Genomic DNA, 16,243 nt, shown 5'->3' on the forward strand with positions numbered 1-16,243 from the left:
AATGTTATATATGTTTTTGGGGGATATTTATTACAGCAAAAAGTAAAAAATATTGCATTTTTTTCAAAATTGTCGCTCTATTTTTGTTTATAGCGCAAAAAATAAAAACCGCAGAGGTGATCAAATACCACCAAAAGAAAGCTCTATTTGTGGGAAAAAAAGGATGTCAATTTTGTTTGGGAGCCACGTCGCACGACCGCGCAATTGTCTGTTAAAGCGACGCAGTGCCGAATCGCAAAACCTAACCTAGGCATTTAGCTGCCTAAAGGTGCTTAAGTGGTTACAGTTCATGTGCGTGTAAAGGCAGGCGTCCCAATACTTTTGACAATATAGTGTACACCTGTCCTACTTCCAATGACATGTTCCAGCCATGATATGACACGGAGGATATTCCTACAATGACTTGCGTTGTGTCACATTCCCCACACATCTAGGCTTTCCTTTATCCTCTGATGTAACCGAAAGAAAAAACAAATCAGTGTATAATTATTTCATAACCAGGCCGTCCTTTTATTTGGATTCCCACTTCCATGTTTATTTGTCTGTGAAATAAACCGGGGCGGTGAGCAGCTACAAAAGGCAGCGCCAGAATAAACATTCACACCCCGCAGATATAAATACGGCTCAGAAGAGGAAAACGTCCTCGGAGATTACAGATCAGAGAATGGAAAACTCCGCACACTGTTCCCTAAATCTCAATAGACCGTTCCAGAAATTACAAGTACAAAATGAAAGAAGAACTCCGTACGCACGCAACCACCTACATTTATCCAGCAGGTGGCGGTAAAGCTCCGACATGTTGCGTGTATGCAGGGCCGCCATCAGGGGGGTACAGGCAGTACACCTGTAAGGGGCCCGCAGGTCCCCAGGGGCCCGAATGGCAACCCCCCCTTTTTTTTTTAGGGGTCCGGAGGTTCCCAGGGGCCTGGAGGCCCACAGGGCCCCAGATGGCAACCCCCCTTTTTTTTATTTATTTTTTATAAAAAAATATATATTTTTTTAATATATTTTTATTTTATTTTCGATTAAAGGGACAATTATTATATTTTTTTTTTAGGGGTCCGGAGGTCCCCAGGGGCCCTGGATGACAACCCCCCTTTTTTCAAAAAAAAATATTTTTATATATATTTCTTTTATATATATAAAAGAGCCGCTTCTCTGCTCCAGGAGGGCCCATGCCTGAAGATGTGTCAGGGGCCCCATAATTCCTGATGGCTGCCCTGTGTGTATGTCTGGCAGGAAGGTGCCAAGTAATCTTAGTGTAAAGAGCTGCTTCCTATACTGATAGTAGAATTGTCCTTCATCTGTACACAGGGACTCCTTGTCCTTTGCACAATCCTTGGAGGGAAAACACGTCTTCCTAGAGGGGCACCCGTCTGTACATGGCCTGATCTAAGGGGGGGGGGGGGGGGGGGGAGCTGTATGGAGGAGTGCGGTTATTCCAGCTCTCTACTCGCTGACATTTCTGCCTGTCCGGACTTACAGCGGACGTGGATACAAGGGGCCAGATCCACGTAGCCCGGGCGCAACTTAACTTTCCCGGTTTAAGTTACACCGCGGCAATTTTTACAAGTTAGTGCCCGATCCACAAAGCACTTACCTGGAAATTTGCAGCGGTGTAACTAAAATCCGTCCGGCGCAAGGCGGGCCCAATCGAATGGGGCGAGTCCCATTTAAATTAGGCGCGCTCCCGCGCTGGACGTACTGCGCATGCTCCGTCGGGTAAATTACCCGACGTGCATTGCGCTAACTGACGTCGCACCGACGTCATTTGCTTAGACGTTAACGTAAATGGCGTCCAGCTCCATTCACGGACGTCTTACGCAAACGACGTTGATGTTTGAATTTCGACGCGTTAGTTAGTTGATGTTTGAATTTCAGCCCTAGTTTTACGCGGCGTAACCAGACGGAAACTACGTAGATTTAGATCGACGGGCCGTTCGGGGATCGCCGTAAGTCTTCATTTGCATATTCTAGGCCGGCCGCAATGGCCTCGCCACCTAGCGGCCGGCCTAGAATTGCATCCTTAAGATCCGACAGTGTAAAACAATTACACCTGTCGGATCTTAGGGCTAGCTATGCGTAACTGATTCTTTGAATCAGCCGCATAGTTAGAAACAGAGATACGCCGTCGTATCTCGTTTGTGGATCTGGCCCAAGGTTCATGAGGGTGGGGGGGTGGGCACAGAGAGCCCTCACCTCCTCACTATTCCTGTAAGATTGGAGGGGGGGGGGGATATGTGCTAGAAAAAAGAATGGGGGGGGGCACATTTGTTTTAGTGAGCAGAATTGGGGAAGGTTTGTGTTAGGAAGATTCGTACTAGGAGGGGGATTTGGGGGGAGAGGATCTGTACCCGGAGGAATTACACTAGGAGTGGGGATTTGGGGGGGGTAAGGATTTCGTTACGAGTTGATATTTGGGGGGTAGTCTTTAAGTTAGCAGGGGGTATTTGGGAGGGGAGGATTTAGCTAGGCGTGAGAATTTGCGGTAGAGGATTTGTGCGAGGATTGGGGAGTTTCGCTAGGAGTGGATATTTGGAGGGAGGATTTAAAAGGGGTTGTAAAGGTACAATTATTTTTTTCCCCTAAATAGCTTCCTTTACCTCAGTGCAGTCCTCCTTCACTTACCTCATCCTTCCATTTTGCTTTTAAATGTCCTTATTTCTTCTGAGAAATCCTCACTTCCTGTTCTTCTCTCTGTAACTCCACACAGTCATGCAAGGCTTTCTCCCTGGTGTGGAGTGTCGTGCTCGTCCCCTCCCTTGGACTACAGGAGAGTCAGGATGTCCACTAACACACAGCTCCTTACTTTATCTGCAACGTAGAGAGCGTCCTGACTCTCCTGTAGTCCAAGGGAGGGGGCGAGGATGACACTCCACACCAGGGAGAAAGCCTTGCATTACGGTGTGGAGTTACAGACAGAAGAACAGGAAGTGAGGATTTCTCAGAAGAAATAAGGACATTTAAAAGCAAAATGGAAGGATGAGGTAAGTGAAGGAGGACTGCACTAAGGGAAAGGAAGCTATTTAGGAAAAAAATAAAATAATATTTGTACCTTTACAACCCCTTTAAGCTAGGAGGGGGGATTTGTGCTGTGAGGGGGGGGGGGGGGGGGGGGGTTTGGAAGGAAAGAGGATGTGTGCTAGTGATTTGTTGGGAATTGGAGGAATTTGGGAAGTGCCGCTGGGTACCCCAGAAAAGGAGGATCGGGGATTATTACCTGTGCCCACCAATGCAGCCTACCTGTGCAGGGAATTAGGAAAAGGAGAGCCGCCCGCGTGGTCAGACTGCAGCGCAGGGAACACAGCGATAACAACTTTTATTTTAATTGTCGTGTTCCCGCAGCTCAACGTCATATACAGCCCCGCCCACTGGCCGGAAAACTTTGATTGACAGATCGCCCGTTCCGGGATTGGACAGGTGGTCTATCAAAGTCCCCGGGACCAGGAGGAGGGGCTGTATATGACAGCGAGCGGCAGGGAACACAGCAATTGAAATAGAATCTGTTATCGCCGTGTTCCCTGCGCTCTGATCATCCAGGCGTCTCTCTCTCTCTTTCCCTCCGCCATCGCTGGGAGAAGGACTCCCATTCAACCCAGGCTGCCGGCGGCGCTCGCCCCCCACTCCCAGGCAGCCATAGCTCGCCAGCCCTCAAAATCCACTCACAAAACGCGAGCAGGCGAGTGAAATTGTTGAGCGCTGTTCTAGCGCGATACCCGCTGGACATATTTAATACAGCAATCCTGGAGCTTAGGAAAAATATTACCAACATGAGACCAAATGACATACCTTTGTCTCGAACTTGGATCTCAGACTTGAGGAAAGATTCAGAAAAGACCACGGACCCCAGATTTCCTCTCGCCCCCTGCAGGTCGGGAATGTCATACACCGCCATGGAGGCCTGAAAGATAATCATGTGACAGGTCAGTGGGGACGCATCGCTCGTCAGGCCGCGGTCACACGGATGTTCCGATCGGGTCAGCCTGTCTATTTTTCAGGTGGACCCCAACAAAAGCTTTATTCTTTTCTATGGGGGGGGCAGATGTAAATGGACATGTGTTAGTTTGCACCCGCCTACATCCAAACGGATCTGCCAAAAAGAGACGTTCACCGTTCATCCAGCGGATCGGATTGGATCGAATGCCAGTCGGGTGTAAACAAACAGGCGGCCCGTTTACCATCCAGCCACCTATAGAGGAGAGCAGTCTGCATGACACAGACCTGTCATCCGCCTGCTCAGCAGATCGATTCTCTGCAAGCGGATCGCAGCCGCAGTCTGCCCCGTGTGACAGGGGCCTTATAGTGCCCAATTGGCTTCACCTACCAAATGTCAGCTTCCAATCAGATTTAATCTTTCCTGGACAGCCGGAAGATGAAAGTACAACTGACAGATGACACTGTGTATCCCATTTACGTTACGCCTCCGCAACTTTTACAGGCAAGTGCAGTATTCTCAAAGCAAAGTTGCGGCGGCGTAGTGTAAATAGGCCGGCGTAAGCCCGCCTAATTCAAATGTGGAAGATGTGGGCGTGTATTATGTAAATGTATTGTGACCCCACGTAAATGACGCTTTCTCCGAACGGCGCATGCGCCGTCCGTGAAAGTATCCCAATGCGCATGCTCCAAATTAACCCGCAAAAAGCCAGTGCTTTCGACGTGCACGTAAATTACGCACAGCCCTATTCGCAAACGACTTACGCAAACGACGTAATCGACGGAAAATTTTAACGCTGGCCCGACGTCCATACTTAACATTGGCTGCGCCTCATATAGCAGGGGTAACTTTACGCCGGAAAAAGCCTAATGTAAACGGCGTATCTGTACTGCGTCGGCCAGGCGTACGTTTGTGAATTGGCGTATCTAGCTGATTTACATATTTCTAGGCGTAAATCAGCGTATACGCCCCTATCGGCCAGCGTAAATATGCAGTTAAGATACGACGGCGTAGGAGACTTACGCTGGTCGTATCTTAGAGAAATTTTGGCGTATCTGATTCTTTGAATCAGGCGCCAAGATACGACGCCTCAGACTCAGAGATACGACGGCGTATCTCCTACCTGAATCTGGGCCTGTGTAGGGAAGCATTTTGCGTTACAGACGCCTTTCCAGCTCATAACACAATTTTCTTAAACAAAACACAGCGGGGTGCATTTATAAAAGAGCTATTCCTCCTGTGAAACGGCATCTACATTCCATCTGTGCCAATAAGGGTGAAATCAAAATGTTATTGCGCTATTGTCTCTCTTGTTAACCACTTCCCGCCCGGCCTATGGCTGATTTACGTTCGGGAAGTGGTTATGAAATCCTGACAGGATGTTCCAGAAAGTCCTGCAGGATTTCATGCCGTGGGGGCGCGCATCGCGGCGATCGGTGATGCGTTGTGTCAGTCTGACACCCTGCATCTCCGATCTCGGTAAAGAGCCTCCGGCGGAGACTCTTTACCACGTGATCAGCCGTGTCCAACCACGGCTGATCACGATGTAAACAGGAAGAGCCGTTGATGACTCTTCCTCACTCGCGTCTGAGAGACGCGAGTAGAGGAGAGCCGATCGGCGGCTCTCCTGACAGGGGGGGTTCGTGCTGATTGTTTATCAGCACAAGCCCCCCCTTGGATCGCCACACTGGACCACCAGGGAAGCCCACCCTGGACCACCAGGATGGGGAAAAAAAAAAAAAAGCCGGCAAAAAAACAAAAAACAAAACAAAAAAGAAGTCTAAAAAAAAAAAAAGCATTAAAAAAAAAAGAAAAAAGATGCCACAGTGCCCACAAATGGGCACTGACTGGCAACCTGGCAAAATCAGTGCTGCCCCACAGTGTCCATCAGTGCCACCCCAGTGTCCATCAGTGCCACCCCACAGTGTCCATCAGTGCCACCCCACAGTGCCCATCCATGCCCAGTGCCCACCTATCAGTGCCCATCTGTGCCACCCATAAGTATCCATCAGTGCCACCCATAAGTGCCGCCCATGAGTGCCCATCTGTGCCGCCTATGAGTGCCCAGTGCCGCCCATGAGTGCCCATCAGTGTCGCCTATGTGTGCCCATCAGTGCCGCCTATGGGTGCCCATCAGTGCCGCCTATGGGTGCCCATCAGTGCCGCCTATGTGTGCCCATCAGTGCCGCCTATGAGTGCCCATCAGTGTCGCATACCAGCGCCGCCAATCAGTGCCACCTCATCTGTGCCCGTCAGTACTACCTCATCGATGTCCATCAGTGCCATCTCATCGGTGCCCATTAATGCCGCCATATCAGTGCCCGTAATTGAAGGAGAAAACGTATTTACAAAAAAATTAACAGAAAAAAATAAAAATGTAATTTTTTTTTCAAATTTTCAGTCTTTTTTTAGTTGTTGCGCAAAAAAAAAAAAAAAATGGCAGAGGTGATCAAATACGACCAAAAGAAAGCTCTATTTGTGGGGAAAAAAGGATGCCAATTTTGTTTGGGTACAGTGTAGCATGACCGCGCAATTGCCATTCAAAGTGCGACAGTGCTGAAAGCTGAAAATTGGCCTGGGCAGGAAGCTGCGTAAGTGCCTGGTATGGAAGTGGTTAAATGTTATTCATGTATACAGAACAGGTTGGTTCTGTGTAGTCCCTTGTAATAGGAATAAAAGTGATGTGTAAAACAAAAAAAAAAAAAAAATATTTTAACGCCCCTGTCCCCGGTAGCTTGTGCTCAGAAGCGAACACACACGCAAGTCCCGCCCACATATGTAAACGCTGTTCAAACCACACATGTGCGGTATCACGGTGTGCATTAGAGCACGAGCAACAATTCTAGCACTAGACCTCCTCTGAAACGCTAAACTGGTAAAAAATTAAAGCGTCGCCTATGGAGATTTTTAAGTATTGAAGTTTGTCGCCATTCCATGAGTGTGCGCAATTTTAAAGCGTGACAGGTTAGGTTTTTATTTACTCGGCGTAACATCATCTTTCACATTATACAAAAAAATTGGGCTAACTTTACTGTTTTTAATTCATGAATTTTCCCCCAAAAAGGTGTTTGAAGAATTATTGCGCAAATACTGTGAGAGATAAAAAGTTGAAAACAAAAAAGAAAATATTTGGACAGCCGCACTCCTGGAAAAGATTCCTGAATTGTCCTTTAACCACTTAACGACCGCCGCATTTATATATACGTCCACAGAATGGCACGTACAGGCAGATGGGCCTACCCGTACGTCCCTGCCTAGACGTGCGTCGGGGGTCCAATCGGGACCCCCCCCCCCCCCCCCCGGTACATACGGCAGTCGGAAATCGTCTGGGAGCGATCCGGGATGAGGGGGCGGCTATTAGTTTCTAGCCACCCCCTTGCGATCGCTCCCAGGAGCTGTGGCCCGTCATCGATCGTGTAATCCCTTTTATAGGGAGACACAATCGATGACGTCAGACCTACAGTCACACCCCCCTACAGTTGTAAACACACACTAGGTGAAACATAACTCCTTCAGCGCCCCCTGTGGTTAACTCCCAAACTGCAACTGTCATTTTCACAATAAACAATGCAATTTAAAGCGGATGTGCCAGTAAAAAAATATATTAAAAGCCAGCAGCTACAAATACTGCAGCTGCGGACTTTTAATATTAGGACACTTACCTGTCCTGGAGTCCAGCGCCGTCCGCAGCAGAGGACGAGCGATCGCTCATCTCTCTGCTGCTTCCCCTGCCATCCTCAGTGAGGGAACCAGGAAGTGAAGCCGGAGCGCTTCACTACCTGGTTCCCTACGGCGCATGCGTGAGTCGCGCTGCGCCCGCCGATTGGCTCACACGCTGTGTGCTGGGAGCCGAGTGTTCCCAGCACACAATGGGGGACAGACGGGAAGTCAGGAAAAACCCGTCTTTTGCCCGTGACGTGTGGCCCATGTCTGCACCCCCCTCCCCCTGAAAGGTGTCAAATGTGACACCGGAGGGGGGGGCGGGTTCCGATCAGCGTGAGTTCCACTTTAGGGTGGAGCTCCGCTTTAAATGCATTTTTTGCTGTGAAAATGACAATGGTCCCAAAAATGTGTCAAAAGTGTCCGAAGTGTCCGCCATAATGTCGCAGTCACGAAAAAATTTGCTGATCGCCGCCATTAGTAGTAAAAAAAAAAAAATTAATAAAAATGCAATAAAACTATCCCCTATTTTGTAAACACTATACATTTTGCGCAAACCAACAGATAAACGCTTATTGCGATTTTTTTTTACCAAAAATATGTAGACGAATACGTATCGGCCTAAACTGAGGGAAAAAAATGTTTTTTTTATATATTTTTGGGGGATATGTATTCTAGAAAAAAAGTAAAAAATATAAAAAAAAAAATCAAAATTGTCGCTCTATTTTTGTTTATAGCGCAAAAAATAAAAACCGCAGAGGTGATCAAATACCACCAAAAGAAAGCTCTATTTGTGGGGAAAAAAGGACGCCAATTTTGTTTGGGAGCCACGTCGCACGACCGCGCAATTGTCTGTTAAAGCGACGCAGTGTCGAATCGCAAAACCTGGCCTGGGCCTTTAGCTGCATTTTGGTCCGGGGCTTAAGTGGTTAATGGTAAAATGGAATACAGTACAATCCACAGCAAAAAGGTGAAAATGGGATACACAGCTGACGTTTCGCACGGATACTCAGTGCTTACTCATAGAGATAAAAAGTTGCAATGCCTGATAAAAAAAGACATACATAATGTTTGCCGAGTAATTTTCTAGCAACAAATATGATTTTTACATGAAGGAGAGAAGTGCCAGAATAGGCGCGGTCTGGAAGTGGTTAAATCAAATCCACCCTGATAAGAACCCCTGTGCTATTAATATATATATATATATATATATATATTTATATATATTATAAAAAAAAACAAGACAAGAAGTTTCATGGTCGGACCCTTGTGTACTTACAGTCTTAATTAAATGTGTGCTATCTTCATGGTCTAAAGACACCGTTCTGAAAGATAGAAAGAGTATAATCAGGACTAAGTCCGGGAGTCCGGGTGCATCTGTCAGCAGGACAAGACTAGAGAGAACCAATAGCAATACATTACCTGCCCAGACTGTTCACAGCTTCAATCTGAAATGAGACTTTGGACCTGGAAGAAAACCATCATAGACACCATTTAGAAATCACTGATCTTTGTCGATCAAAGTGCTCAACTCATCAACAACAGAACCTAAAATAAAATAAAAATAAAAAATGGCGCCCAATTTAACCACTTAAGGACCCCTTCACGCCGATATACATCGGCAGAATGGCACGGCTGGGCACATCCACATACATATATGTGGCTCTTTAAGCCCAGCCGTGGGGTCGCGGGCGCGTGCACGTTCCGAAGCTCTGTGACTGTGGGACTCGCGGACCCGATCGCCGCTGGAGTCCCGCGATCGGTCCCCGGAGCTGAAGAACGGGGAGAGCTGCGTGTAAACACAGCGTCCCCGTTCTTCACTGTGGCGCTGTCATTGATCGTGTGATCCTTTTTATAGGGGGACACAAATCGATGACGTCACACCTACAGCCACACCCCCCTACAGTTAGAAACACAAATGAGGTCACACATAACCCCTTCAGCGCCCCCTAGTGGTTAACTCCCAAACTGCAATTGTAATTTTCACAATAAACAATGGCCCAGATTCAGGTAGAATCGCGCAATATTTGCGTGGGCAAAGAGCAAAAATTTTCTCTGCGCCCACGCAAATATTGCGCTTTGCCCGCGATTCACGGAGCAATTGCTCCGTAAATTGCGCGGGCGATATGTTAATCAGCCGTGCGTAAGGCTGCCTAATGTAAATGATCCCGCCGGGGGCGGGAATCATTTAAATTAGGCGCGCTCCCGCGCCGAGCGAACAGCGCATGCTCCGTCGGGAAACTTTCCCGACGTGCATTGCGGCAAATGACGTCGCAAGGACGTCATTTGCTTCTAAGTGAACGTGAATGGCGTCCAGCGCCATTCACGGTTCACTTACGTAAACGACGTAAAATTTGAACGTCGCGAGCGGGAAGCGCAGCTATACTTTAGCATTGGTTGCGCCTGCTATTAGCAGGAGCAGCCTTATGCTAAAGTCGCCGTACGGAAACTCCGTACCTTGCGTGCGCAGGGCCCGCGCAACTTTTGTGAATCGGTGGTAGTATGCAATTTGCATACTATACGCCGATCACAAAGGCCGCGCCCACTAGCGGCCAACGCAAGAATGCAGCCTGGGATGTGAAGGCATAAGGAGGCTTATGTCTGTCATATCCTAGGCTGCAGTCGGTGTAACGAGGTTCCTGAATCAGGAGCACTCGTTACACCGGAGCAAGTAAGCCCTTGCGCCGCGCAACCTATGGTTGCGCGGGCGCAAGTGCTTCTTGAATCTGGGCCAATGCATTTTAAATGCATTTTTTGCTGTGAAAATGACAATGGTCCCAAAAATGTGACAAAATTGTCCGAAGTGTCCGCCATAATGTCGCAGTCACGAAAAAAATCGCTGATCGCCGCCATTAATAGTAAAAAAATTTTTTTTTATAAAAATGCAATAAAACTAGCCCCTATTTTGTAAACGCTATAAATTTTACGCAAACCAATCGATAAATGCATATTGCGATTTTTTTATCAAAAATAGGTAAAAGAATACGTATCGGCCTAAACTGAGAAAAAAAAATTATGTTTTATATACTTTTGGGGGATATTTATTATAGAAAAAAGTAAAAAATATTGCATTTTTTTCAAAATTGTCGCTCTATTTTTGTTTATAGCGCAAAAAATAAAAACCGCAGAGGTGATCAAATACCACCAAAAGAAAGCTCTATTTGTGGGAAAAAAAGGACGCCGATTTTGTTTGGGAGCCACGTCGCACGACCGCGCAATTGTCAGTTAAATCGACGCAGTGCCGAATCGCAAAAACTGGCCATGTCCTTTAGCTGCCTAAAGGTCCGGGTCTTAAGTGGTTAAAGTGGAGCCCTGTCCATACGCTGTATTTTCAGATTTAGATGGAGTGGGGAAGGGTTAGACACGCTGTCAGATTTTTAATTGCTGTCTGTTCCCTTTTAAGAGAGATTGAACACCACTTCCTGTCCTGGTGACACAGTAGAAAAGTGAAGGAAAATCTAACCAAAGAGGACACAGAATTCAAACCTGACAAAGGGCCTCATTCCACTCTGGCCAAAACTTAAAGTGGATGTAAACCCAAAATGTTTTTTTCTCATACTTTCACATACTTTTTTCACATGCACTGTAAGGCCCCATACACACGATAGAATTTATCCGCAGATACGGTTCAGCGGACCGTATCCGCGGATAAATCCTCTCTAAGATTTCAGAGGATTTCAATGCGATGGCGTGTACACACCATCGCATTGAAATCCGCGCTGAAATCCTCTGCCGATGACGTGTCGCGCCGTCGCCGCTATTATGACGCGGCGACGGGCGCGACACTGTCATATAAGGAATTCCACGCATGCGTCTATTCATTACGGCGCGTGCGGGGAATCCCTTTGGACGGATGGATCCGGTAAGTCTGTACAGACGAGCGGATCCATCCGTTGGAATGGATTCCAGCAGATAGATATTCTGTGCATGTCGACAAATATTTATCTGCTGGAAATCCATTCCAGGGGAGATTTATCTGCGGATAGATATCCGACGGAGTGTACACACCATAGGATCTATCCGCAGAAACCCATTTGATGGGATTTATCTGCGGATAGATTCTATGGTGTGTATGGGGCCTGAAAGTTTACATGGTGTGTTCAAAAACAACATGGTAACATTTTTTTTTTGTGTCACAATGTACAGTATAAGATTTTCTATCATCTGTGCCCTGTCTTGCCACACAGAGTTAATGCAGCTCTGAGCAATCCTCTTTTATTGTTCAGGGAAATAAAACGGATTTACAGAGAAAAACCTTAGTCCGTTCCGCCCCCTTGCTGTGAGTGACAGGTTATTTACATATCTCATGCACTAGCCTGGAGACAGGCATTATTTTTCAATTCCCACCCCCACTCCTTTTCTGAAGTCATGTGGTTACTTTTCTGGATTTTGACTGGATATTAGCGATCATAGCAGAATTTAGTGTAAGGAATACACAGGAAAAAATGCATGTTGACAAGGGGAGTGTAGAGGAGGGCGGGGAGTCTACTGACATCGCGACTCCACCCACCGAGCTCCAGACAACAGACCCGCCCACAGAATCTGCAGTTTTTCAGTTCTTATAACAGACAGAGGGGAGACATGTGACGGGTAAGGATACATGCAGGAGGCATCTATATCCTTATAGATCAGCACTATGGCAGTAGTTTAGAAAGGTGAGAGTGGCTTTACATCCACTTTAAGTTTACCTTCAAGTCTTTCACAATAGCGCCGGCTCCTGTCCTGCACGGACATTGCTTACCCTGATTTCACAGCACACTGTGAGCTCACACAGTGTGTATTAGAAGCTGCAGCAATGTAGATAGAGCCTGCCTCATTTCCTGGCTGGAGGACGTCCAGCATCATCTAGAAGTTCCCTCCCCAGCCCGAGTGTCTCAGGGCTGCTCCTTTACAAATAAGTGCATTTCAGCTTTTTCAAACATGGAAACTCAAAATCACAAGTGGCCGATACCTACGAAGATCTGCATGTAAATACATGCTTCCTAGGAACTCCCATTCCTCAAGGCTATTTGCATAACTTGTATCAGGACTGACTGCTCCTCAGTGCAATACTGAGACAAGGTGTTGTGAGGATTTCAAATGTTCTCAAGACGCTATGTGATGCACCCTGCCAGCTTTTCCCATCAGCCATGATTTGCCTGTATTGCAGAGAGACCCAGCGATGGTGTCACCCGCACAGAGACCCAGCGACCGCGTCGCCCGCACAGAGACCCAGCGACCGCGTCGCCCGCACAGAGACCCAGCGGCGGCGTCGCCCGCACAGAGACCCAGCGGCGGCGTCGCCCGCACAGAGACCCAGCGGCGGCGTCGCCCGCACAGAGACCCAGCGGCGGCGTCGCCCGCACAGAGACCCAGCGGCGGCGTCGCCCGCACAGAGACCCAGAGACGGCGTCACCCGCACAGAGACCCAGCAATGGCATCACCCGCACAGAGACCCAGCAATGGCGTCACCCGCACAGAGACCCAGCGACGGCGTCGCCCGCACAGAGCCACAGCGACGGCGTCGCCCGCACAGAGACCCAGCGACGGTGTCGCCCGCACAGAGACCCAGCGACCGCGTCACCCGCACAGAGACCCAGCGACCGCGTCACCCGCACAGAGACCCAGCGACCGCATCACCCGCACAGAGACCCAGCGACCGCGTCACCCGCACAGAGACCCAGCGACCGCGTCACCCGCACAGAGACCCAGCGACCGCGTCACCCGCACAGAGACCCAGCGACCGCGTCACCCGCACAGAGACCCAGCGACCGCGTCACCCGCACAGAGACCCAGCGACGCCGTCAGTTTGTACCACCCCACGTACATTTACTGAGGCAGGGCGGCACCTCTGCGCAAAATCACATACCTGTACATGATTTTGTGCACGCGGTTTAGGGGGCGCGTGCGCCACTTCTGACGTGACTTGGCACAGCAGAAGCCAATCAGCGGGTCCAGACCGCCCCCATGTACATTTACTGCGGCAGGCCGGCACCACTGCGCAAAATCACGTACCTGTACGTGATTTTGTGCATGCGGTTTAGGGGGTGCGCAAGCCGCTACCGCTGTGATTTGGCATAGCAGAAGCCAAATCAGGGGGCTGGCGGCCCTGTTGGCCGTCGCGACCCCCCGATCGCTCACAGGAGACACGGATCAGCAGTCTGCCTGCAAACAAGGCAAACGGCGGATCTTTTAGGAAGGGAAAGAGATCTTGTGATTCAGCCGAGCTGAATCATGGATCTCTCTTTTCCTTCAGTGTGACACTCCCCACACAGTTAGTAAGCACCTCCCTAGGTAACATTTAACCCTTTGATCGCCCCTAAGGTTAACCTCTTCCCTGCCAGTGACATTTATTCACTAAACCGTGCATTTTTATAGCACTGATCGCTGTATTGGTTTTACTGGTCCCCAAAAAGCGTCACTCGGTGTCAGATTTGTCCACCGCAATGTCGCAGTCCCGCTGCAAAATCGCAGATCGCCATCATTACCAGTAAAAAATAAATTAAAGTCTCTAAATCTATCCCGTAGGTTTGTAGACTCTATAACTTTTGCGCAAACCAATCAATATATCTTTTTACCAAAAGAATGTAGAATAATACATATTGGCCTAAATTGATAAAGAAATTCTTTTTTTTTTTTACATGTGAAAGTAAAAAAAAAAAAATTTCTTGTTTTTTTTCAAAATTATGGTCTTTTGAGCAAACCAATCAATATATGCTTATTGCGATTTTTTTTGCCAAAAATATGTAGTAGAAGAATACATTGCGGCCTAAACTGAATAAAAAAACAGTTTCATATATATATATATTTTTTGGGGGGGGGGGGGGGGGGGGGTATATATTAGAGAAAAAATAAATAAATTATATATATATATATATATATATATATATATATATATACACACATACATACACACACACACACACATACATACATACATACATACACACATATATATATATATACATATTGGGGGGATATTTATAATAGCAAAAAGTAAAAAAATATTGAAAATTGTCTGTCTTTTTTTGTTTATCGCGCAAAAAATAAAAAGCACAGAGGTGATCAAATACCACAAAAATAAAGCTCTATTTGTGGGAAAAAAAACTATTTTACTTGGGTACAAAGTCGCGCGACTACGGAATTGTCAATTAAAGCGACGCAGTGCTGTATCGCAAAAAATGCCCTGGTCAGGAAGTGGGTGAAACCTTTCGCAGCTTAAAGCGGAGTTCCACCATGAAAAAAATCTTTCCACCAAAAAAAAAATGAAAAAAATATAATAAAAAATGTTACTTACCCTAAATAGCTGTTTCTATGTGGAAGTCCCGAATCTGCCTCTTCATCATCCGCGGTGGATTCTCTTCCTCCTCCTACACTGAGTTTCTTCTTGTGAATGGGGCGCGCTGCATTATGGGAACTGTGTGAATCACAGAAAGCAGCCGGCCCATTCACAAAGCGCCGCGCTGCTCGCACATGCGCAGTAGGAAACAGGCAGTGAAGCCGCACGGCTTCACTGCCTGTTTCCCTTACTGTGGATGGCGGCGCCTGGAGCTGCCAGGATCGGGGATCGGCCTCGGTGGGGGCTGACATCGCTGGCGACTAGGACAGGTAAGTGTCCTTATTAAAAGTCAGCAGCTACAGTGTTAGCAGCTGCTGACTTTTAATTTTTTCTTTTTACCGGACCTCCGCTTTAAGTAGTTAAATTGAAGTAGGTTGGGGTGTAAGGCCGTTAGGTGTCACTGCAAGGGTAATTTTTTCAGCTGCACAGAGTTGGGCTTTAAAAGACGGACTCCTTTCATCTTGGTGATGGAAGGTCACAGTATTCATTCCCCCTAAAGAGTTCACATCACAGAATAACAATGTGCTATATTTATTGTGTACTCCCCTCCTTGATTACAGGCACCAGCCAGCACGGCATCATTCCACCGCGTTTTCCCTCTGATGTGTATTCCCAGGAAAGATTTCTACTAAAAACAAAGAGAAAATGTCAGACTAACCTCAAAGCCGTTCTCAATTGAACAAGATTAAAGGAGTCCAGCGACATCCCGAAATTGTGTTCTGCCACTTCCTTTGCCTGCAAGAAAGAGAAGAAAAAATTAAAGTCAGTGACTTCATCCACAGAGAAAAATCACAATGAAACTATCCGTATTCACAACGATCGTTCAATTTTCTGTCCGTTCATACACTACTTATAAGAGAAAATAAACTTTTCTTTAAAGGAACTCTAAAGGTTCCCATTTTCTTTTTTTTTTATAACAAACATGTTATACTTACCTCCACTGTGCAGCTCGTTTTGCACATAGTGGCACCCCCCAGCGCGCAGCGTCATTGGATGTGATTGACAGCAGTGCAAGCCAATGGCTGCACTGCTATCAATCCATCCAATCTAGCCAATCAACGGCCAGACTGAGTGGCGAAGAGGACGTCGGGGGCGAGTGCAGCAGGTGAACAGGCTCAGGTAAGTAAAACAGGGGGGGGGCTGTCATTGCCAGTTTTGTTTTTCACCTTAACCACTTGAGGACCGCCCAACGCCGATATACGTCGGCAGAATGGCACGACTGGGCACAAGCACGTACAGGTACGTTGCCTTTTAAGTGCCCAGCCGTGGGTCGGTGCCCGTGGGTCACAGGAGCTGAAGAACGGGGAAAGGAGAGTGTAAACACAACTTCC

The 16,243-nt window shown here is 47.5% G+C and overlaps 1 protein-coding gene across 1 annotated transcript in view; it reads right to left on the reverse strand.

The window, feature by feature from the left end:
* Nucleotides 1–16,243, reverse strand: part of DNAAF9 (dynein axonemal assembly factor 9) — a 225,723-nt gene that overhangs the window by 116,222 nt on the left and 93,258 nt on the right. The window contains exons 14-17 of the mRNA XM_040335514.1: nucleotides 15,571–15,647; nucleotides 9,017–9,061; nucleotides 8,874–8,919; nucleotides 3,790–3,901 (exon numbers count right to left, since the gene is read on the reverse strand). Of these exons, the coding sequence (XP_040191448.1) occupies nucleotides 3,790–3,901; nucleotides 8,874–8,919; nucleotides 9,017–9,061; nucleotides 15,571–15,647 (280 nt within the window). The remainder of the gene's footprint in view (nucleotides 1–3,789; nucleotides 3,902–8,873; nucleotides 8,920–9,016; nucleotides 9,062–15,570; nucleotides 15,648–16,243) is intronic.

This window comes from Rana temporaria, chromosome 1 (assembly GCF_905171775.1).
Source record: "Rana temporaria chromosome 1, aRanTem1.1, whole genome shotgun sequence".
In the NCBI taxonomy this organism is placed as follows: domain Eukaryota; kingdom Metazoa; phylum Chordata; class Amphibia; order Anura; family Ranidae; genus Rana; species Rana temporaria.